The sequence below is a fragment of the Heterocephalus glaber genome, unplaced genomic scaffold (assembly GCF_053883595.1).
Source record: "Heterocephalus glaber isolate CG9 unplaced genomic scaffold, H.glaber_assembly_v1.0 deba00001497, whole genome shotgun sequence".
Lineage (NCBI taxonomy): Eukaryota > Metazoa > Chordata > Mammalia > Rodentia > Bathyergidae > Heterocephalus > Heterocephalus glaber.
In genome coordinates, this window is record NW_028258320.1 from 34,651,623 (window position 1) to 34,676,806 (window position 25,184).

Genomic DNA, 25,184 nt, shown 5'->3' on the forward strand with positions numbered 1-25,184 from the left:
CTTAACCTTTTATTTCCATACATGAAAATAACTTGAAGGGATCTATGAACCTAAATATGAAAGCCTAAAAGTATAAAACTTTAAAAAGAAATTATAAGGGAAAATATTTATGAATTCAGGGTAGGCAAGAACTACCTAGGATACAAAAAACATGATGTATAAAAGAAAAAAATTGATAAATGAGATTCCATCAATATTTAGAACTTTAAATGACATCATTAAAATGAAAAGTAGTTCTTAAACAGACCATATTTACAATGCATATAAGCTATGAGCAGAATATATAAAGAATTCTTAGAGCTCATTAATAGACAACCCAATTAAAATGTAGACATAAGAAGATGATAAGTAGCCAGTATAGCACAAGGAATGGTGTACAATTGTAGAATCAGAAAAATACTAATCAGTACAATAACAAGTTTGAATTATACACTCATTAGGGAGATGAAGTCAAAAGTTTTAAAAGCCTTGTCATGACTTTTTCTTTTTTTAGATTCTCCCATTTTACATTTAATTTGTCACGCCCAATGGATTCATTCTGCTGGATTTCCTGGGGTTGTGATCCTCATTGTCTTTTCCTAGGGTATTGTCTAAAATTTTTGGAGTGCTGGTTTGGTATTCATGAAGTTCCTGAGGTGCTCTTTATTATGAAAGTATCTTATTTCTCCATCAATTTTGAAAGATAGTTTTGCAGGGTACATCAATCTGGGTTGGAGGCTGTTTTCCTTTAGGGCTTGAAATACATCACTCCAAGCTCTTCTTGCCTTGACGGTTTGCATTGAGAAGTCTGCTGTGATTCTGATGGGCTTTCCTTTGTATGTGATTTGTTTCTTTTCTCTCAATGCTTGTAGAATTTTATTCTTCTGTTGGATTTCCGGAATCCTAACTATTATATGCCTATGTGTAGATTTTTTTTGATTAAGGCTAGCTGGACTCCTATATGCCTCACTTATCTGTATGTCAAGTTCTTTTCCCCTCCTTGGGAAGTTTTCTGCCATCACTTTTGTGAAGAGATTTTTAATGTCATCTGCACTCTCTCTTTCTTCATTGACTCCAATCAGTCTTACGTTATTCTTCTTTGCATCATCTAGCAGCTGCTGGATTGATTTCTCATGTTCGCTTACAATTTTAAAGCAATTTTTCTTTTCCTGGTTACTAATTGCAATGTTATCTTCTATATGTGAAATTCTATCCTCACATTGGTTCATTCTGCTGCACAGACTTTTGATGGAGTTTTTAATCTTTTGGGAATCTGTTTGTATCTGTTTTATGGATTCCATTTGTTTCCTATGTTGGGATTCCATCATGTTCCTCAGATCCTCTATTTTTTTATCTGTGTCCTCTCTAGATTTATTAATCACGTCTTGCACCATGAGCAAAACCTTTGCTGTTATCTGAGTAATTATTTCTGATTTCATTTTTCCCAGATCCTCTTTTGTTGCCAGTTCAGAGAGTCCAGGTGGTTGAGTATCAGAGTGTTTCATCTTGTTTCCCTTTGGGGTTTCTGTAGGTGATCTGGAAGTCTGTTTTTGAGGCTAGTTTATGTGTCTTCTCATTTCCCGGGGGGGGTGTGCTTCGGTGCTTCTGGTGCCCACGTGGCCCACCTTCTCTGCTCTAGGAGCTTGGCATGGCAGCGGGGGAACTTCCTTCCAGGTGCTGAGACTGGCTGAGCTTCTCTGCCCCAGGAGCCTTGGATAGAGGCGAGGAGCTTCCTTCCGGGTGCTGGGACCGGCTGAGCTTCACTGCCCTAGGAGCCTGGGATGGCAGCAGGGGACCTTCCTCACTACTACATAGGTTTTCATCATTGTAAATTGCATTTTTTTAAATTTCTAATTATCACTTGACTATATCATGGGCACCAAAAGATTATTAATTTGGTTTTTTTAATGGTCCTAGGAAGAATTGGTAGACAAGATCCTTTCAAATATTATGTAAAATGCCATAACAAGAACAATACAGTTTCTCTAAATGCCTGAAATACGGGGTAAGACAAACACATAATATATTTTTTGTGCAGTATCTAGCACTTGCATTTCACTGTATGAATGAATAGTGAGAACAATGTAAGTAATGAGAATGATGCAGTGGAGTTACCGGTTTCATGAGAACACATTCTTAGGCAGATTACATGAGTAATATCACACAAATAATTTTTGACAAGAAAATTCAAAAATATCTTTAAATATTTAAATATTTTAACAGGCATCACAAGTTAATAGGGTAATAACATTGAATCTAACTAATTAATATCTGTCGCTTTTCTAACATCTGATTTACAAGTCTTTTTTTATACTATATAAAGGAAACATTATGAAGCAATCATTTATACTTAGATGGCAAAAATTGACACACAAAATACTAGCTGAGTTCATTAGCAAAGAAATTAGCTTCAAGTGAAACATTTTGTATCTGCTTTTGAAGAGATTTTTCTTTCAGTACCTGAAGGGAATTATTTGTCTGAATGACACATTGGAGAATAATAATCAGGGAGTGAATTGTTTTTGGAAGAAGCTCAATTGCTACTACTGAAAATGACCTTATATTTAAGGAAGCAGGGATAAAGAAACCATTTTATAGAAAAATACTAAGGAATTCTTATGTTTCTCCAACCATCCATGAAAATCTGATCCCTTTTATAAAAACAATCATTCAAGCAAGCCATAAACCTTCCTCAATAAGAGAAGTATTTTTTCATAAATCCCTTTGGATTTAATAGAATTTTTTCAATATACAGAAAACTGAAGATTTCACAAAACAATCTCTTTAGAACTAATAAGTAAGTACAGAAAGGTTGCAGGATACAAAATCAATATGCAAATAGCAGCAGCATTTCTCTACACTAATAATGAAGTTTCTGAAAAAAAGATCAAAAGAATAATCCTGTTTATATTTAAAAATGTAAAATAGGAATAAGTTTAACTAAAGTGGTAAAACATACTCAGTGAAAATTATAAAATATTAAGGAAAGAAATTGAAGATGTAAGTATATTTTGTGTACAATATGATTTCTTCAAAACAGGATTATGTTTTCCATAAAAATCCTCTCATGGGTTCCTTGACATAAAAAACTCAGTGGGCTGTTGTGTCTTAGGCAGGTTTATATCAAGATGTCTATGTCATGGGTCTCGGGACCAACAGAGCAACATGCCAGATTCTCAGGTCCATGCACTTGAGTCCTGTGCTGTGTCCGGCTAGCATTCCACTTTGAGCTTGTTATAAGTATATTCACTCATTCACAACAGGAGGGACTACAATCACAAAGGATTATGGCAAGGTGATCCCCAAAAGTAAAATAAATTATGGAAATATGATAACATACCAGATTCTGTAGGTATGGACCATAGATCATGAAGAAGAGTTGTGCATAAGGAGATAGCAGGAGTAATATGAAAGCAGACCTCACAGCATTGGTAGCTATGGCAAATCTTAGGAAGAAAAGTGTCCTGGCTTGATTTATTTCAGACAGCATTGTATGTTGAATTGTGTCTCTAAAAACTATAATCCAAAATCCTATGTCCCAGTATTTGTGAATACAATCATATTTGGGAATAGGGTCTTTGTAAAGGTAAGGAAGTTAGGATGCTGCCATATTAGAGCAGGGTGAACTCTAAATGCAGTGACTGTATTTAATAAAGAGAAATTTTGGATAGAGAAACACACAAAAAGAAGATGATACTCATGTAAAAAGAGACAGGAATTGTAATGATGTACCTCTGAGACAAAGGACTGCCAGCAATAACCAGAAGCTAGGAGTGAGGTATGAAACAGATTCTTCCCCAGAGTTTTTAGAGAGAGCATAGCCCCACTCACATGTTGATTTTGGATTTCTAGTCTCCAGAACTGTGAAAAGTCACATTTCTGCTGTTTTAAGCCTTCTACTTTGTGGGATTTTATTATGACGACTCTGGAAAATCAACACAAAAATATTAACACATAGATTGTAAAATGTATGGGAAATGAGGAAGACTAAGCAGGAAGACCAATTAGGAGACTGTTCAGTGACCAGGTGACAGATCTTGAAGGTGCTGACCAGAGCAAAGACAGTGAAAATGGCAACAACAGATAATGTTGAGTGCTGAGTCAACAGCACTAATTATTAGTGATGTGAGTATTTCAGAAAGAATGAGTTAAGGATAAACACCCAGATTTCTGGTCTCACAAACACTTATATAGTGATCACTTGAAAAGAAACAGATTTACTAGGGAACGGAAATAAAACAAGTTTCCTTGTGTTCAAGCACCATTTGAGTACCTGAGTAATATCAAAGTGGACTTGTCCCATAGAAAACTGCATGTAGGAATCAAGAAAAAGTTCTGGGATGGAGATATGGATAAGGTAGTATTGCTATGATGCTCTGCTTTATTTATAGTCTTACTTATCATACTTAATATTTTAATATCTTATTTAACTATAAATCCTAATCGGGAAAGTAAGCTCAGGATAGAAAAATGAGAGCATTTTCAATAAGTACTACTATTCTTAACAGGACAACACCTGGATTTGTCTTCAATCTTTTGGATGGAATAGTGATACTAATAAAGAATCATTTCTGATTCTTTCTAGTTAGTTCTGCAAAAAAGAAGCTGGTCCTAACTTTTGGAAGGTTTCTGATTTTGGACCTTAACCACAAATCCAGGAAAATGGTGTATGAGAGAGGAAATTCCACTAGACACTGCGTCACATTTTACATAGATTATCCATGATAATCCTTATATGACTAATTGTCATTAAATATTAAATTATAATCCTCAGTGAAAACTAAAAGAGAAATATATTGAACCAAAATTAAAAGAAAAAAATAGCTTAAAAGCCTCAGATGCTATGAACAGAGAAGGGTTCTCAAGTCAGAGAATGAGGTGAAGCTGGAGAAGAGAGTTCATTTGGGGAAGGTGAGGAGGTCTGACCAGGAATCCTGGAGCATTTCCACATGCAAGATATAAGCGGTAGAAGTAACCCTCCCTGTTAGCTCAAGTAAAAGTTTTCTCTGAAAGAAACTGAAGCCCACACCTTGTGTTGTAGTCAGGGTTTACAAGGAAATAGATTTAATACACAACACATAATTTATAGGATAACTATAATATTCACCCAAAAGGTCAAATGTAGAAGAGTGGAAGATATCTGTCCACATGCTAGAGATGTGAAGAGTCCAGCCAAGGGCCTAGATCCCACAGCAATGTCTCATGCACGTCGTATTGAGGATCTGCACTGAAAAGGTCCAAAACTAAGTGGTGGAAGCTATTAAGTCTGTGGCAGACAGGACAAGGATCTGTGTCACCAGGCTGAGAGATCTGCCTGGAGCCAGGAAGCAATGCTCAAGGCAAAGACCAGAGATCTCCTAAGAACAGCAGCCATACCCAGCAACAGTGAGGACCCAAGCTCCTCTGATGATAACAGCCGAGTTTGTATCAGGAAACACAGCCACAACAAGTTTCTCCAGGACAATCAACAGCATACAATCTTCCCCTCCAGTTCTCCTTTTACGCTGTTGACAACAATCCTCAGGTGGGTCTTCCACACCAAGAAACACACTGACTCAGTACAGCTGGGAATTCCAAGTTGACCATTAATTAATCCGCTACACCTTGTAACTAGGAGTTCTTTATTCTTTCTATTCCATCTGCAGAGTAAAGGGATATTAAACTAAAGCCTATCTTTAAAGAGACATCTTGGAAACTGGTACATAGATGCTCCAATCACATGGGTACAGGGGAATCCTTAAGTCCCTTAATTTAGTCCATTAATTGGGGAAAACAATATTCTTAAGAAGAACACATATAGTTTACCTGAAAGGTAAATTTAAACACATGTATACCTGCAGTGATTATACCACAAATGTTTAATGTCTATACAATGAGAGCTGTCAGAAAAAATGCTGACCTATAAAGGAATTATGACTTAATGTACAACATGAATGCCAGAAGACAATATAATGTTATTTAAAGTGCTGAAGAAAATGAAATTTGACCTAGATCTCTATGCCTAACCCAATATTAACCCATGTGTAGGCCAAGGCAGAAAGTAGAAACACTTTATCACTGAAAGATTACTAAAAAAGTAAGCCCAAGAGAAATGAACCTAGTGCAAAAAGCAATAGTGAGTAAAATGAAGATGATGTTGGTGATGGTAGCAGCTAATTTTGGGGGGACTTAAACTAAATTCTAGGCACTCATCAAAGTATTTCTCCAGTATTCCATTTGTTAATCCTCACAACAATCCCCCAAATTAGGTACACAATTATAATCTTCATTTCAGATTTTTTAAAAAGTGTATCTCAGAATCTCACATTTAGTAAATGACAACACAGGCAGTCTGACTGGAATCTAAATTCTTACATGCTTCATTCAAACATTAGGGGAAAGGAAGACAGGCAGCAAGGAGCTCAATCCTATCTCTTTTGGGTTCACATTGATCTTATATGATTCCCATTACTAGATATTCAAATGAGATGTCTGGCTTAGAATGTGACATTATCTGATTCTTACATATATTTTATATCATTTCCAGTCATGTAGAGATGAGGAGCCTTGATAAAATGGACTAACTCACATTATTAGATTAAATATGAAATAATTTCTCTTAAAGAAAACTAATTTTTATATAGAGACTATTTCTCAAAAAAAAAGAAAAACCTTGCAAATAACAAAACCCCCACAAACATATTTTGCCTTTTTTCTAGGTGGACAAACCATTATCACAGTAAAAACTTAGTAGAGCCAAACAATAGTGCATAATTTGGTTTATACCAACAAAAGTTTTAAGAATGACCACGATTTTTCAAGTAATGAGATGGTTTTGATTAATTGATGTTGATAATATAGTTAGAAGATGGCTATATTTATGACTCTATGACCTCCATTCAATAAGGAAAAGAAGCTTGTTACTTTTAGAGGCAGAGTTCTATAGTGGTCAGGAGGCTGAATTCTGGAGTCAGGATATTGAGTTCACATTTCATCCATGTCATTTAATTATCAACTTACTATGAGCCTAACCAAAACTAATATTAAGTAGTCTCAAATTTTAAAAAGAACAATCAAGGATATATTCATTTCGGGGCCGGGGATTTAGCTCAGTGGTTCCGGCGCCTGCCTCGAAAGCACAAGGACCCACGTTCAATCCCTGGTACCAAAAAAAAAGATATATTCATTTCATTTAATCACCACTTGCAAATATATCAAAGCTTTAATGATCTGTTGAACACATTTAGGAAAATAAATCAAAAATTCACAGTGTATATAAATTTTATTTATGAGAAAAATCATACATATGAAATGCTATATTACATATACACAGTGAATGCTGATTTAATGTTTCCAAGTGTAAAACATAACACAGTTTTCAAATCCATATAGCTACTAACCTTAGGATATACAGTATACAGTCACCCAAAGACTATATCTCCGAAACTGTATCAATTTCTAAGTTATTTAGATGGGAACTTGTGAAACAAATCAATTTGATTTGTATAAAGTTGAAATTTCTTGTATGAAAAATGGAAATTTAAGAAAAAGATTTATAAAACCATAAGCCTAGGGACATAGGGTTAAAAACAAGTTGCAGGGGCCGGGGATTTAGCTCAGTGGTTTCACCGTCTGCTGCGAAAGCACAAGGACCCGAGTTCGATCCCTGGTACCAAAACAAAACAAAACAAAACAAGTTGCAGACATAGGACATCAAGACATTAAAATGTTGAACTAAAACAAGGAAATAATCAACATGAGTTAAGCTGAGATTCTTCCCGCATATGAAACTTAAAGAGGCATCTGTGATTGACAGAAGTCATACAATGGCAGCTCACAGAAATGGTTTGCTAACTTGAAGACTTATTTTTTAAATATAAAGTTAAAGTTAAATGAAATGAATATATCCTTGATATTTTTAAATCTACTTTTTTAATTTTATTAATAAATTGAAGTCACCTTTTTGCACAGAAACAACAAACTGCAGTTCAGTAGTTGCTGTCCTCATCACATAAGGCTTTTCCCTTTGCCGTTCATTTTCCTCATGTTATTTTACTCATTACATGATCAACCCACTTCTCTAGTCAAGAAGACCCCATAAAGCTGGATTTCATAGTGAAAACATGAGCATAAAGGGCATAAAAAGAAAGAGAGGTGGGGATGAACAGTGGGGTTACTTGCGGGAAATGGTGGGGCTGGGTGAAGAGAGGGAGGGAGGTTGCTTATGAGGTGTGATCCACAAATATGGAGAATTTTTAATTTTTTTAAAAGTTAATTAAAATACACATTTCTATTAATGCTGTTCAAAATACTATCCCTTGCTTCAAACACACTTATCTCATTTTTCTCACCATTTTCTAAAGCAGCTCTGAAAGTCCTTTTTTTGTGTCTTTGCAATTGTGGTTGCCTCACTATCCTGAATTTATTTAAAATGTTTACTTTTCATGGTCATTTTGATTTTGAGGAAGAGCCAGAAGTATCATAGTGTCAGAACTGGTAAATAAACTGAATTACAAGCTGCCTTTCTATATTCACTCTATTTTTTAATCATGCCTTAAAAAGACAATCACAAAAGAGTACTTCCAGAACTGCTTCAGAAAGTGGCAAGATAAATGAGATAAATGTGTCCAAAACAAGGAGCATTTTGATAGGGATTTATGGCAATGTGTCTTTTACTGTAATAAATTTTTAAAACTCTGAACATGTACTATGTATTTTGATCACCCTTGTATTTTGCAGCCTACAAGGATGACCAGTGAAAAGAACTGAATAGGTGTAAAAGAAATTTCTGGCACCAGATAGTTCACAAGAAAAGCCACATGTCAAAAAGTATTCAGTCTTGGGCTGGGGACTTAGCTCAGTGGTTTTGCCGCCTGCTGCACAAGCGCAAGGACCCAAGTTCGATCCCTGATACCAAAAAAAAAAAAAAAAAGATAAAATGTATTCAGTCTAATATTTTGCTAAGGATTGCAGATCCACTCTAAGAAAGCTCCTGATCTTAATTGTCCTACAGCTAAGATGGTTAAGATTTTGTTCTTATGCCATACTTAAAGGCACTCTTCTGTGCCTTCTCCACTACCCTGCCCCTGAGAAATAATGTAGTTCTCAACAGTGTTTGATTCAAGGCACTTCCATCCTCTGTGGCTGCTGGATTTCAAGACAGCTTCCAGAATGGTGAGTATCCCTTCGCTGGAATCCTTCCAGAGTGAAGCTGCCCTTCACTTATCTCTGGGTCATATAGAAAACTGTTCAGGTTTATTTAATCCTGAAACTCTCAAAAAATAAATGTTGAAGTTTTAGTTCAGATTTATCTGTCTTTCAGCCCTCAGGCAAAATTAGAGAATGGTAAGAACAGCTAACCCTGCCCTGGCCACTTCCTTGCACCTCTAGTCACCCGCCACTGGCACTGAATGAGATAAAGTCTAAGGGACACCTTAGATTGGGCACAGAACAAGAGGGATAGATGGGGATGCCTTCTTTCCTTTGTTTCTTTTCAAAATGGAAAAAAACTGTCATAGATAGACATCTGCAGCACAGCAAGTTGGAGCCTTGGCTGGTCTTCTTCCCTCACTGCTTGGAATTTATACATAGCTCCAAAGACTGTCACCTAACCTCTTCTATACCCAAACCCAACCTGAGTGCACCACCCTGGAAATAGTTAAAATTACTTGTAACAGTCTATCTGTTTAGAGGGAACAGTTGCATGTGGCTATCAAACAACTATATTATCAAAGCAACAACGAGAACCCTTTTTAGGTGGGTATTCCAGTCAGATAAACCATCAGCTAAGAGGCCATCTTAAAATGGTCTTTGCTTTCACAGGTGTAGAAGATTTTTATTCCTTTTGATTCTTATTACAAGAGAGCTATGTTAATTGATCTACAAAGTTATGACTAGTCTTTTTTATAATTATAAACCTAAAAATTATAAAATTTATTATAATTCAACTTTGCCAAATATATCTGAGTGCACTCTGGTTTATAAACAAGTTGTCTTATGTGTGTGTGTGTCTGTTCAACTTGTGACAACATGCACACCTATTTTGTCTGAAACTTTTTTGTTTTGCACTTTGGATTTTTTTTTTTGGTACTAGGGATTAAACTTGGGTCCTTGCACTTGCTCAGCAGGTGGTGAAACCACTGAGCTAAATCCCCAGCCCTGCATTTTGGATTTTTTAAGATGTTTGCCTGTAACTATAGATAAATGTCACTAAAGACATGCTTCTCCAAGGTTGCCAGATTATCTAAATAATGTCAACTGGTTTTACAAATACAGTACATATTGTCTATATATAATAACTCAGAAGTCTTTCATTGGTGAAAAATAATGTGTTAATTATTATGATCTGGCTCTCATAGGTCATCTATAAATTTGTTAAGATAATTAAATAAAGACTCTTGGGCTTAGCAAAACTACTGGACAGGACTCCCCTTGGTAAATAAAGGAGCAGCTGCCTGGAAAAATTTATTTCAGCCTTTGTTCACAAAGGGGACCCCAATAATTTCCATAGCCTCATGGGAAATACATCGCTAAACATATCATTGTGATATGTATACATTGTTCATGGTCTAAGTTTTCTGTGGGAAAACAAGGTTTTATTTAAAATGCTCTTGGTACAAAACAAAATTAAGGGACAAGGGTTTCATGTAACTGATTCTCATTGTTATTTCATGGTATATATATTCATGCCCTCTGGGTGTACAAGTCTTCTAGGATATTGTTTATGGTAATGATCTTTTCTGACTCAGGTATCTGCCTTTCTCTTGCACTCCACCTACTTGTGATAAGAAGTATATGTCAAGCCAGTATAAGAAAACCAGTCAAATAATAATTTTCTTAAAAACTTATGTGATGTATGTTATATGTGTCACCACACTTAGTGATGTTCAGTCCCCAAACAGTTGAAACAAGGTCACACACTACAATTAGAGGCTAGACATGATGAACTCCTAAGGTACATTTATAGGCTAATATATATGTTCTCTTTAGATAGCATCCTACTAAAGGATAACAAGTTTTCTTTACATCATTAATGTCTTGTGATCAGATGGAGGTGTTTGACTGAAAGACTATTCCATAATAAGATGGACATGTGTTACAAAGAATATGTCATCATGATTGTCATGCTAAAATACTATGGGTAGCTCTTGATCTTAAGTTTCTCTATATAACTGTTGTCTGTTAACTGCAGGAATTCAACTAAACAACCATTGGTGGTAAAATAACAGCCCTGTAACTGTGCTTTGTATTTCAAAAATGCTTAATGTCCAGACAAAATTATAATAGTTAAGCTCACTGCTCCTACTGAAATACTTATGTCACTGATCTTCTCTTCTGGGTCTTCCACAACTAAAGTTTGGAGACCAAAACTAGAAAGATAACTCAGCTATGAGGACAGCCCTGGCCCCTCAAGCTCAACAAAGAATCCAGGACATAGGGCTGGGGATTTAGCTCAGTGGTTCCACAGCCTGCCTTGCAAGCACAAAGTCCTGAGTTCAATCCCCACTACAAAAAAAAAAAAGAATCCAGGATGTGAGGGAACCTTTACTGCAGGATCCTACATCTTTGGTAAGTCACCCAAACTCCTCAGTAGGGCGATTGCTGGACACCAGAAGACAAATATACCATGTGCCAAAGGAGGGTCACCAAGAGGGAAAAGTCTTCCATGCTTTTACTGAAAGCAACATGGTCAAGCAAAGCCGTGACCCATCCTGATGGCTGACACTGACAGAGGAACTGAGAGGCTCTATACATGGTTCCAAAGTAATGCCTAAGGAGACTTAACTGACCTTGATAGATAGCAAGAGGTTCATACTGATTGACACAGGTCTCACTTTACCTTGGCCTTAAACACCCAGCAGAAAGAATAATCAAAAAGAGGTATAGAATAATGCCATAGTAATAAAGCTGGATATAAAAAGGGGCTCCAGTCACTGACCCATTCCAGCAGTTTCTAGCTACACCAGTAGCTTGACCACAGTTGTGGATCATTAGAAAAATACTATGGTAAAATCTATGAGAGCTCAGCTACAGTTTTAAATGTCTTAAGTGAGATTTGTTCTTCAAATTTTCTCTTATCTTCTTACAGCTAAAACTAGAGAGATTTATGACAAAGTATCAGACTTATAAATAACCTTTATCAATGAAAGAATCTAAGTGCCAGCAGGTTACAATCACTATTTCAATTTCTAAGTGTGACTTTCTCCCCAACATGCCCTTTCATTCTAGTGTTCTCATGTTTAGATTATGCATGCTCTAATTTCTTAAAAGTTTTGTTTATTCTTGCCAAACTCCAAGCAGTCATACAAATGGAACCAATGACAAATGTGCTAGACTTTTTTTGCTGGGATGCACCAGATCGATCTTGTAAACAGTTCATAACTGCTAAATTCCAATATGACTTCGATGTTGCATTCTGAAGTCCCCTGGACCTTCTCCTTATCCTCTGTGGAGGGCTGTTACTAGTTCCTCCCAATGGAAAACCTTGTTGGCTATATTCGTAGCAGTCCTGCTGACCTTAGTATTTGGTCCATGTGTTCTTAACTGTTTCTTTGGTTTTGTCTCCTCCAGACTTAAAGCTATAAGGCTAGCCAAGATGACAATGCCTGGCGCCTATAAAAGGCCTTTAGATTGACCCTCTGTAGAGTAATTCTGACTGCTGATCACAACTACGACCTTTTTCAGCCAGAAGTAGCCATATTGGTCTTTGCCCTTTGCCCCCTCACAGCAGTTAGGGGTACTTCTTCATAGGAGGAATATCGTAGATAGGTAAGTTAATTAGCCATCTTGTAGGCAGCTAGACAGGGCCTCCCTTAAGGCACCAGCCCTCCAGAAACCAACATAGAGAAAAATTGAGGCATATTTACTATTTAGCAGTACAAAAAGGAAAAGAAGTACTACTTCCCCTAGAGATAGATGTCAGTGATTGATATCCTAAATGGGAAATTCCTTGTATGTGATTTGTCATCCCATTTGATCCCCATTTAATATTACCTGGGTGACTGTACTTCTAATCTTGTTGGTTGGTCATGGTTTGGTCCCACCTCATGCCCACCTTGTAAATTTTCATTGGGTCTTATAGTTTTGTCCCATTTTGTACCCACCTCAAAGATGTATAAAACATCTTTGAAAAGTGGGGTGGGTGGGCAACCACTTTCCAGTCCCCCTTCTGTCTCTCAGACAGGAGCTTTTATTCTCTCAATAAATTTTTCCTACTCTTAAAAAAAAAAGATTCAGTCTAGATGGAGTGCCATTAATTTAAATTTTAGTATTAGAGCAAAATAGGGCACTTTTTCCATAAACTGTATCATCAAAGTCTTTCCTTGGAATACAACATATTTTCTTATGAAAGTCTTCGTTAATTGGCACCAAATTCCATGACAATGAACCACAAAAGAAAAGCTATTGATTTCCAATTATGAGATAGTTTCTGGCATTCTACCTATGATCTCAAATAGAAATAATAGTAAATGTTTCTGTTTTCTTTTGGGGAATCTCTCTTGCAAATGACATGGGGGGATTTAATGTTCGATCAATGAAATCATGTGGTATTCTATAGAGGCCTCTACATATGCAATAATCAGAGGAAAGAAAGATTATGGTATCAACAACAGGTTTATATCAAGAAGATAATATTTGCTTATTGCATTCCTTTACAGAGTTACACTGAACCTGCTATTTCTTCCAATTCTGACATTGGGAAAATCTAATTGCAAATATATGCCATCAGACAAAGATCAAAAGAACTCAGTAAAACCAAAAAGAAAATTTAGTGCATTTAGTTCTGAATTTTCATAAGGCACCATGACTTCCACAAAGATGGCTTATTGAGATATATTTGTTTCATTTCTGTAGCTGTGAAATAAGAAAGAAAATAAATTCTGCTATCTGATTATGACTTTAACAATAATAACTTCTTAAATTATTTCTTTTATAGAAAGGCTTATAATTTAATCTTTAAATGAATGCACAACTTGAAACAAGGAAAACTGTTAGACTATTTTAGCAATAGATTATATCCTATTGCTGTAGACACTCCTGAATCTGGAATCTGATCCAAAAATGAATGTTTATTGGTTAGCTTTCATTCTAGTGGTGTGTATACCCAACAGTAAATTCTGAAAATTTTCATCTGTATTTACTGATAGCCAAGATATTTTGCCTATTTGAAAATGACAGTAGGATTCCAGATATATTTGTCATGCATTTTGTAAAATGCATGGTAAAAGATCAACTTGTTTTTCTTACATGCTGCATGGGAAGAAATCTCAAGTCCTTACTTCTCGATGTTTAGTTTATAAGTAGTGCTCTAGTCATCTTGAAGTAGACCTGTGCTGGTCGACCCTTCAGAGCCCGCTCACAGTGAGTTCAGATGTGCAGTACCTCCATCTCCAACTTCTCCTCCATCTCCATTACCACCACAGTGATGACAAGAGTCACCCAGAAGTGAATGCTAGAAAGTCTTCACTGCTTTCTCAATCACTACATTCACTAATAATTTCACTTAATTTCTCAACCAACAATGTTTCTGTGATTCCAAGTAAAACTGCTGCACAAAGTTTTGCAGACTTCTCCTTAGGAGTCATTATAGAGATTGCAGTTAAGGAACATAAAGCCAAGAAAAATTCCTACTAATATTTCAGTGATTTATTTGAAATGTATCAGTCTCACAGCCTATTTAAACAGAGTGCAAGTTCTGCTGAAAATAAGTAAAAATTATTGTCAAGGGTCTGTATTTGATATTAGTACAAGCACTAAAGAAAGCACATGCCTTCCTAAGTGCTCAAAATTTAAGACAGGAAATTGTGCAGTCCTCAAACAGAAACTGTCCAACATGTGGTCTACTTACCCCTGCAAGGCTTTCTCTCCAAACCAGTCTCCTTTTCCTAAAGTTCTGAGAAAGATTGGGTCTTCACTTGGAGACTCTTCACGAGTGACATTTACCTACAAAGAGAAACAATGAAAGTCTAACTCCAAACCCAGAATGATCAAAAGAAAACTAATTGATAGGGTAAATTAAATTTATTGTTTCTTTTAAACTTTTGTTTATATTGTTTCTACCATTTTTCTTGTAAATATCATCTTTCTACATACCTCCAAATGGACATCCTAGTTTTTCTAGGATATTCTAATCTCTATACCTAAGAAGAATCGATCATTTATTCAAAGGGCCATCACATTTTCATGTACCTTCCTGGAGGGCCTTGACTATAGCACCTGTGATCCACATCCTTCAACCAGCAAGATGTCTATTTTTAAAAATAAATATATATATTTCTCTTTTCACCATAATAAATAGTATGCTATTCAGAGAAAGGGCTATTTCATTGGTTTTTTTTGGTGGTGGTGGGGTTTTGCAGTACTGGGGATCAAACTCAGGACGTTGCACTTGCCAGGCAGGTGCAGCATCACTGAGCTACATCCCCAGACCAAGAAAGGGCTATTTCATTGGCATTTTGTATAATTTATAATAAGCATTCACTAAATTACACTAATTGTTTTAACAGAAAGTTTCATTACTAACAACATATCCTGGCACCTATAGGATTTGTAATATGGGTCTTCCCAGAAAGTACTCTCCAGAAAGTAACTGATTAACATTTTTTTGTTGCATTAATAAAAACAAAGGGCCAGGGATTCAGCTCAGTGTTTCCAGAGCCTGCCTCACCAGCACAAGGTCCCAAGTTCAATCCCCAGTACCAAAAACAATAAAATAAATAAATAAATAAAAACATAGAGTAAGTTGTACCTTTGTACTAATTCACTTCTGCCTTGAGAAGTGAACTAATATTCATAATATTGTCTATGTATCATCCACAAATGTTAAATAGTTCAAATTCACCTACCTAGAAAATGTAATGAAGTAGAAAACTAATTTTGTGAGACAATTCCAGACACTTAAACACATTTAAAAACACTATGTTTCAGGTCTCTGAATCTAGAGATTGGTTTTCACTGACCAGAATATTTATAAGTATGAAGAAGGTCTGTGAAAGGTGAAGGGAATTTAATTACTATTCGCCACTGATCCATTTGATTAGTCCTCTACACAATGTTTCAAACCATGGAAATTCATTTTTAACCCTATTAGTTACCACTAAGCTAAATTATATAGACAGTAATTTGCATGTTGATGAGGCTTTTATAGATATGCAAAGTTCAATAGGAAGTCTTATTTAGAATAAAAGTTACTGAGCCTTTACTCCAGGATTCTTATTCATTAATGTTAATATAGGTAGCTAATGTTCATTTCTTCTGTTTGTATAGTATCCTATTCTTTAAATTTTACAAAATCTATTAATTCATCTGGAGATGTAAATGAGAGTTGCTTGCAGTTTTATTCTTATATTTTATTTTGTGGTGCTATTAACAATGCTCCAATTGACATTCTTGTACATGTCTTCTGGCATCTACAGGTAAGAGTTTCAGTAGAGTTCACACTTACAAATGAAGAACAAATTAATTATATGCATTTTCAATTTTATTGTGTTGATTCACTCTTGATACAAATGTACATTTACATCATCAGTGAATGAAAGTTCACATTATACTACATGATCATCTGGATTTGTAAGATTGAAAATTTTTCAGGAAGATAGGTGTTAAATGTTATTTTAACCCTATAATCCTTAATATCTACTAATATAACTCCCACATCCCTTTTCTTTTCAGATATTTTGTTATTTTGGTCTTTTGTTTTTCATTATTAGATCTCAGATAAAATTTTCTTATAAAAGTACTTGAACATTTTTTATTAATTACATTATTAGATACTTGGTTTTCTAAAAAATATTTAAATAATATATTTAAAAATAGAAATTATTTCAATAAATATGGATTTTAAATTATCATATAGTAAAATTAGACTTTTTTCTTTCTGTGGTTCATATTTCTAAGGATTAAACACATATATAGATACCTATAACTCTTACCACAATTAGCTACAGAAAAATTCCATCACTTTAAGAAATTCCTCCATGTTACATGTTTATAGTCACATCCTTCCCTGATCTTATCCTTACCAACCAAGGTCTGTTCTGCCTTATGTGGGTTCTGCCTTATGTGGGTTGTATCTAATTGCAAATATCATGATAATAGAAGAGCATTGAACTTAACTTTTTGAGATTGCTTTTTCGTACTCAGCATAATGCCTCTGAGATTCATCTTAGATTCATGATGTGTGGTCCTCCAGTCAACTCTTTTTATCACTGAATAACATTCCACTGAATGAATATACCAGTTGTTGGCAGGTATGAATAAAGATGCTAAGTTTTTATGTGAACTATATTTGCACTTTTTAGACTATACACCACAGATTATGATTGCTGGGCCATATGGTAAATGATAACTTTATAAGAAATTGCCAGAAATTTCAGAATCTTCCCCATTTTGCATTCCCACCAGCAAAATATAAAGGTTGTAGTTACTTTTCACATTCATTGGTACCTCATCTGATCAATTTCCTTCTTTCGTTTTAGCCATTCTATTAAAGGATACAATAGATCCTTGGTTTAATTTCCAATTTCCTAATGATTTGTGATATTGCAAATCATTTCATGTGGATTTACCAATCTTGTATCTTCTGTGCTTATATATCTATTCAAATTCTTTGTCCACTTTTTAAAAATTGCATAGTTTTTTTTTTGCATTATTGATTCTTCCATGTTGCTTATTCAGGCTCATTACCAGTCCTTTACCAGAGGTGTAATTTGTAAATATATCTGAGATAGTAATATATCTTTTCATTCTCTTAACAGTGTCTTTAATAGAATAAAAGTTTATAAATCTGACAAAGCCAGATTTATCATTTTTTTATTTTAAAACTTTTGGTACCAAGCCTAGGAGATATTTATATAACCTTAAGTCATAATTTTCTTTTAAGCATTTTTAGCTTTATATTCTACTTTTAAATCTATTATCAATTTTGAAATTTTTAATATAAAGTAGGAAGTTTAGTTCAATGTTCACTTTTTTTCTCATCTGTGGCTTACTAATTGTTCACTGAAAAGAATTTCCTCTCTTCATTGATTGCTTCCATTCAGTGATTGATTTTTGTTTCATCATTAAATGTATTAACTACAGGCATATTATAGACGCCATCTTAACATTTTTTACTATGAATGGATGTTGCACCTATCAAATGGTTTCATTTATTTGCTTGACATAATAATGGGAATTATCTTCTTTATATTATTAATATGGTGGATTATATCAAATCTTTGGCTTTTTCAATATTTAAACTGTAGTATAGTACATATATCTTCAATGCCCAATGCAGTCATTACTGCTACATCTAAGTATTCACTTATTACAAATGGCTACTGCTGCTGAGAATTTGATTATTTGATTTAAATTAGCTAATTTTGATCTAGACAACAAATGAGACTAATTGCCATTCCATTAGATTGTATCCACATGAAACATTTCCAAAAACTCAGAAAAACAGAAGGAACAATGATGATCTAGCTGAATAGTTAGTTATTAATTTTAGTTACATATCTGTGTAAAAATTTTAAAAGAAACTAAAATCATATCACCTTTAACTGTTTCTTCATCATCAAATATTATATCTTTTTCTAGACTTATAATAGTCGGGTTGTCTAGGACCACACTAAACAAGAAATGGTGATAACATGCACCTTATTTTATGAGTGTTCATGATCTAAAAGAAATGTTTCTCATGCTTCTCCATGATGCATACACACACATATACATCTGGAAACAAAATTTCCATAACAGAACACTTTCCAAATTCATAATACTGAGTATTTTGTTAACCCAATATATTTAGCCATTATGTTTAAAAATGTTTTGACTCTAAGAATAAAGCCATGTGCTTTTAAGTGACACTTAAAATGTAAGAAGTTTTCGTAGCATACAATGTATATTGACTAAAACCAGAAAAATCCAAATGCATTTGAATTATTATCAGAATTCTGAAGTTTTGTATACCAATACTATTCAATTATGAGTCAAATTATTTATGGAGTGGGGGACAGTTTTTAATGTAATATCTCTGTAGGGACTTCAGAATTCTTTGGTGAAATCTTGTTTCTAGGCAAGTGGAATGAACTGAATAAAGTAAAGAGAACTAACTCAGCTTCTCCTGGTGACAGCACCTGGTACTTTATACATCACCACAGTAAGCATTCTGCTTTCAGTTTTAGAAAATCACTTTGTGCAGGTTTAATGGAGGAATATAAGTTGGATTTCAAAGTTTATTTCATAGTGTTTCTCTCTTTATGAATAGGCTAACTGAGATAATAATACATAAATCAATAAAACTGAACAGGGAAAAATCCATTCATGGCTTTACAGCCTGCCCCCCGTATTGTGTTTCCTTCCATTTAACAGAATTTTCCAAGAAAAAGTCCATTCAATGGTAGAAAGGAAATTATCTTCACCAGGGTCATCCTTTGTTAATTTTTATAAATGAATGAGGAAACAAGTTTGCATCAGTATATCTAAAACAAAACACTGTCTTAGAAAATTCAAATTTCACAACCTATTTTCCTGTTAACTTTAATCAACTCTTATTATTATTCATCTCTTTTTCCTTACAACTGGACTTAAGTATGCTTATCTTCTGCTGCTTATAATGATTCTAATGAACTAATATTATAATTAATATATTAATTGATATAATTATGTATCATAGTTAACTATGGAAAACTAAGGGGAAACTAATGCCTGTTTAAAAAACAAAAAAAAACCTTGAATGTGTCAAGGAAGTCTAATATCTTATTACTATTTCTTTCCCACAGTTGCCACATTGTATTAAAGTATTGTCGAGAGAATTGGTTCCTGGGGTATAATTTTCACTCGGCTTCTATATATGCTAAAAAACTCAAAAAATAGCTGTGCTAATGCACTTATTTTCTGCTGAAACTGGTTACAAAACACTACTTCTTTAAAGCTCTGCTGGAAATCTGTAGTAATCGGGTCATCACAAAAGCTCATCAGACATTCATCTTAATGGATAAATACATCACTCCATAGTAGTAAATAATTAGCCGTGTAGTAAGGAAAAGTAGATTGTCAGGACAAAAAGTCCCGTTGTGATCAATCAGATAGCTTATGTCCATGAGAATTTTCAATTTTCCCTGATTTTTTTTAGCCAATGTTAACCATTTAATAAATGGTAAACACTAACAATCTACCATCTAAACACCACAAAATGTCTTTTTTTATCCCCTAATACTGGAAAATGCAAGATACATTTTTCATAAGTGTGTTCAGACATGCCATTACATGATATTATCTAAGAACCCAGTTCCTAACTTCTATTCCTACCTCAGGCTTTCAAATACCAGTCAAACAAATACATATAAAAGTATAAATATTGTTTCTTATTTTAGTGGGACATGCCAATGGCATAAAGATTGACTTATGGATTCCTTTATTCCAAATTAGTCCAAAAAGGAGTATCTGAAATGTAATTTATTTACTGTAAAATGTATCATATTTACTGTAGTTCTTTAAATCTATCTATATGGGCAATAGGTACCAGAGTCAGTCATTTTTCTATTAGGAAAGATAAATTTATTTAATTTTAAAATAACAAGCATAAAAATTTAAATTGGACTATAAATCCTCTTTACTGCATTTCTCTCCCTATCTTTTTCTATACTGTATTTAATGTATTCAGAATAAAAATGCTTAAGTACAGTTTATGACAGAGCTGGGCACAGTGGTGCACACCTGAAATCCCAGCATTCAGGAGGCTAAGTCAGGAGGATCACCATGAATTCAAAGGTCATAGTGAGTTCTAGGCCAGCCTGAACTACATAATGGGGCCCTGTCTCAAACAAAAAAAAACAAAACTGTATAACTTATAACAAAGAAAAGTAAGTTCAAGTCACAGACTACAGTGCAATGACAAATGCAAATTATGGGTTTATTGTTTGAGAAATTTAATATATTTTAGTGATATAATATTAGAATTATCTAGATAATTTTCCAATTTACTTAATCTTTTGTCTTAAAATTTAAATTAGATTCATATTGTTGAGAACTAAAAGAATATAAAAAAATCTATAATTTTTCATTCAGTTATTGTTTACCTTATTTTCTCCCTCTTGTAATTTATCACTTTTAATAGTTTCTTAATATTCACTCAATATTCTTTATAGAGCTACAATATATTTATATCCTGATTACCTTCAGAATATGAAGCCATCTGTGTAAGGAGACTATAAGTTGTGGTGCAAATTCAAGGCCACTTGATTTCACAGCCCAGACGTTCTATTGTCTCGATGTTACTGCTTCTAAAGACTGTATGGATCTTTAAAAGTGCCCTTTGTATTCTTTATTGTATAGTTTTAATACAGAGAGCTGTGTATTCTCATAGACTTATTAGTAGTATATACTAACATGATTATTGGCACTCTGGCTACTTAGTGATCTACAAAGTTACACTCTTTCTCCTGCCCCTCCTGAATCTTTCTTTATTTATTTATTTATTTATTTATTTATTTATTTTTGGTACTGGGGATCGAACTTGGGTCCTTGTTCTTGCGCAGCAGGCGGTGAAACCACTGAGCTAAATCCCCGGCCCAAGTATCTTTATTTTTTAATCCATTGTCAAATAGCTCTGTGTTAGAGAACCCATACAGCACAAGACTTGGGACAGGTGCTCCTGCACGAGGTGCTGACCAATCCCAGACTGCCTTCATGCGTCACCTCTTGTGCCACCAAAGCTTACCGTTCCTTTGCTGATGATAAAGAAGGTGTCTCCTCTTGCACCTTGCCTAATAATGTATTCCCCATTTTCATAGTGGGTCTGAAAAATAGAAATAGTAAAACAAAAATTAGGAAAGGAATTATTTACCGAAAAGTTCAAATCCTTCAAATATCAGGCCCCCAAGATGTATTTATCCAGGTGGAGTTTTACCCAACCCCAGAAGCCATCACACATTAAGAATGGATAATGGTCAATAAAGGCTGTAATTACAAAGATACCATATCTTTAATGCTTATTTTTAAAACTTTGGTGAATATCATTTTTTCTGGGTGATTATATTCATATATTTAAATTCACTCACTTTAATTGTTTGATCAAAATATTCTTTTCTCCCATCAACTAAGTGTGAAATAAAATAGCAAAGATGTTAATTAAACTGGTCTTCCTGTATTATTTTATATGTCAATCTCATTTGGTTTCGGTATGGTCATAATGATAGCCTTTTTTTTGTCCTGAGAAATTACCATGGCATCTAAATATCTTCATTTGAATGCAGGTTATCTTTTACTGCAGGTTAGATGTCTCTGGGTACTTTTTAAGGCACTGCTGCATACCTCAATGTCCTTGCTTGAGCAATTTAGGTTCAGCCCTGTTAAACAGAATATCGTAATTTTATTGGGCAGAATTCTGGTCCAGCATCTGTCCAGCACAAACTACCACATGCAGGGCAAAGTAAGGCTGCTAGAGGATTATCACAGTCATTGGGTCAGTATCCTGATGAGGACATCACCACTAGGACCATTCCCAGGGTGAACTTTACACCTACAATGAACAAAAGTCATTTCTATAAGAAGAGATAGGACACTACTGCCTGCCTCGCAAGCACAAGGTCCTGAGTTCGATTCCTGGAACAAAAAAAAAAAGAAGAGATAGGACAAAGAGTATTGGTTGGTGAGGAAGTATAGCAGAAAAATGAGCCAGTGCCATCTGGCCCTATCTTTCTCTACAGTTTAGTATAGGAGCCATATCTTGTGAACGAAAATATTACATGTGACTTAGGAAATAATTTTCATGGTTTACACAAACTATCCATCGAGCTGTTATTTGTGCTTATATTTCAATACCATTTTTCTTAACACTTGATTCTAGTATCTTAAAATTGTCTTTCATAATACTTCATATTAAAATAGCTATTATTTTCTTTATGAATCTAGAAAGTTAACATATTACACCTCATCTGTTTCTCACTCACAAGTAATTTATTTTCCTTGTAACAGTTTCCTAAGTAAAACAGTTCTTCCTTATTTTTCTCAGTCTCAACTACTTTATGGTACATACAATCTGGTGTATACCTTTCAAAACCATTTTCCTATGTTTTAGCAGGCACACACACTCAAATAATTATTTCAAAATAAAAGCAGAAATATACAGCTCATATTCTTCAATTGATTTATTCCATTTAACAAGATTCTTTTGATCAATTTTCATGTATTGCTGCATTAGAATGGGGAGATCTGTACAGCATACAGATATGCAAAACAAAATCACAATAATCCACATTAATGTGTTCATTCAAGAAACCCACTTTAGTGTCTTTGAGCCAGGCCTTCTCTTAGGAACTGATCATACAAAGATGAATTAGACAAAATCTCTTATTAGTACCATAAAACAGTTCTTTCTTTGATGGTGGAAATGTTCTACAGTTGTATTGTCCAATGCAGTAGCCAATCACTACTTAGGGCTACTAAGACTTTAAAATATTTTAAATATTTATATTTAATACTCATTAGTTTAAACTATAATAATGAGATTTGACTGGTAGCTACTGAATTGGATAACACAGGTAACAAGCAAAGTTACAGTTTGTAGCAGTTCGGCAGCAGAAGAGGATCATCTTTCCTTTGTTTCCTGATGTTTCCTTCCACACAAATGAAATCCAGTGAGTAAACTCTGACCTCCCTTTTCTACTTTTTCCATTCTGCACTGAAGGAGATGGTCTGACTTATCTGAGTGATAGATCTGAAAGTAATCAGCTATGTAGGCTCAGCTCTACTTCATTTCTCTTCACTGGGGTGGGGGGAAACTTCCCACAGAAGCATGATCTCCTCTGCTTCTTCTCTAGAAGACTATTCCTCACTGCAGTGATGTGTGTCCCTGTCCCAGCTTTTAAAACAGGACGAGAAATTCTGTCCCGTTACATGGTCCAATTTGGGAAGCCTATTTGGCTCTCACATCTAATTTTACCTATTCTAATTCAGATTTTATAATTTCCCAATAATGCTAATATTTTAGCCTCATTTATCTTTTACTTCATTATTTTTCACTTGGTTCCTAACTTAGGACTGCTCAGCAGCCCAGAAATAAACCAGTATGCATCATGCTATACATCTAGGATTTTGTGAGAATGTAACTCTTGAGGATATCTGACTCTTTCTAAGAGCCTTCTCTATGGACGATCCTGTGGCCCCAACTGAAGGATGATACAGAGGTCATTGGATATTCATCAGGAAAAGAGTCACCCCAGGAAGAGCAGAACAATCAGCTTATTATGGTCTCAAATGGCAGTGAATGTACAGGTTTTTAAAATGTAAATAAAAACACAAAATTTAAGGAATTCTTAGCCCATCTGAGATTTTCCTCCTCATCTATCTCCTTTTTTTGTTGGGAATATAAACTAGTATAATCACTATGAAAATGAATATGAAGATTCTTTATAAAACTAAAAGCATAAATTCTGTTTGACCCAGATATGCCTTATTTGGGTATCTTTCTTAGAGTTAAAAATATCAGATTACAATGATACATGCATACATATGTTTATGGCAACCCAATTCAAAACAGCTAAATTGTGGAAGCAGCCTCAATGCCCACCAACAGATGAATGGATGAAGAAAATGTAAATATACACAATGGAGTAACAACTCTGCCATAAAGAAAGGTAAATTTAAGCCATTTGTAGGAAAGTGGATGGCTCTTGACACAGAATCCTAAATGAAATAAATTAGACACAGAAGATTAAACATCACGTGGGTTTCTCTTATATGTGAAACATAAAATAGAAGAGCTAGATAAAACAGGGATGAAAGGAAACAATGAGGTAGACTTTTTGGAGATGTGAAGGTGATCTGGACAATGAGGGAGAGGAATGGGCAGGAGGAAAAGTAAAAGTGATTAAGATATAATATGTATATATACCAATTCTGCCAATTGAATGTGATTATTGCCTACTGAAAACATACACCAATAAAAATGTGACCCTATCTATATGATACTTATCTACTTTCAGAAAGCAAAAATGTTTGCAGTATAGTAAAGATTATTAAGACAAGGATTCCTAACCTCAGGATTATTGAAATTAGTAAGGCAGATAGGTCTTTGTTGCAGGAAGCTGTCTCACACACCCTGCTCCCACATAGTATGTTTAGCAGCATCCCTGGCCTTTACCTGCTAGGTACAAGTAACATCACAACCACTGTTGTGGTATCCAAAAATATCTCCAGACATTGCCAGTTACCCAGTTGGGGGCAAATTTGCCCTCATCTGT

At 34.7% G+C, this 25,184-nt stretch overlaps 1 protein-coding gene across 6 annotated transcripts in view; it reads right to left on the bottom strand.

Moving 5' to 3' along the window:
* Positions 1–25,184, bottom strand: part of Prkg1 (protein kinase cGMP-dependent 1) — a 1,307,364-nt gene that overhangs the window by 197,033 nt on the left and 1,085,147 nt on the right. For all 6 annotated transcript variants that reach the window (XM_013077205.3, XM_004858324.3, XM_087185544.1 and 3 more), the window contains 2 exons: positions 21,662–21,739; positions 14,807–14,901 (listed from right to left, as the gene is read on the bottom strand). In XM_013077205.3, coding sequence (XP_012932659.1) covers positions 14,807–14,901; positions 21,662–21,739 — 173 coding nt within the window. The remainder of the gene's footprint in view (positions 1–14,806; positions 14,902–21,661; positions 21,740–25,184) is intronic.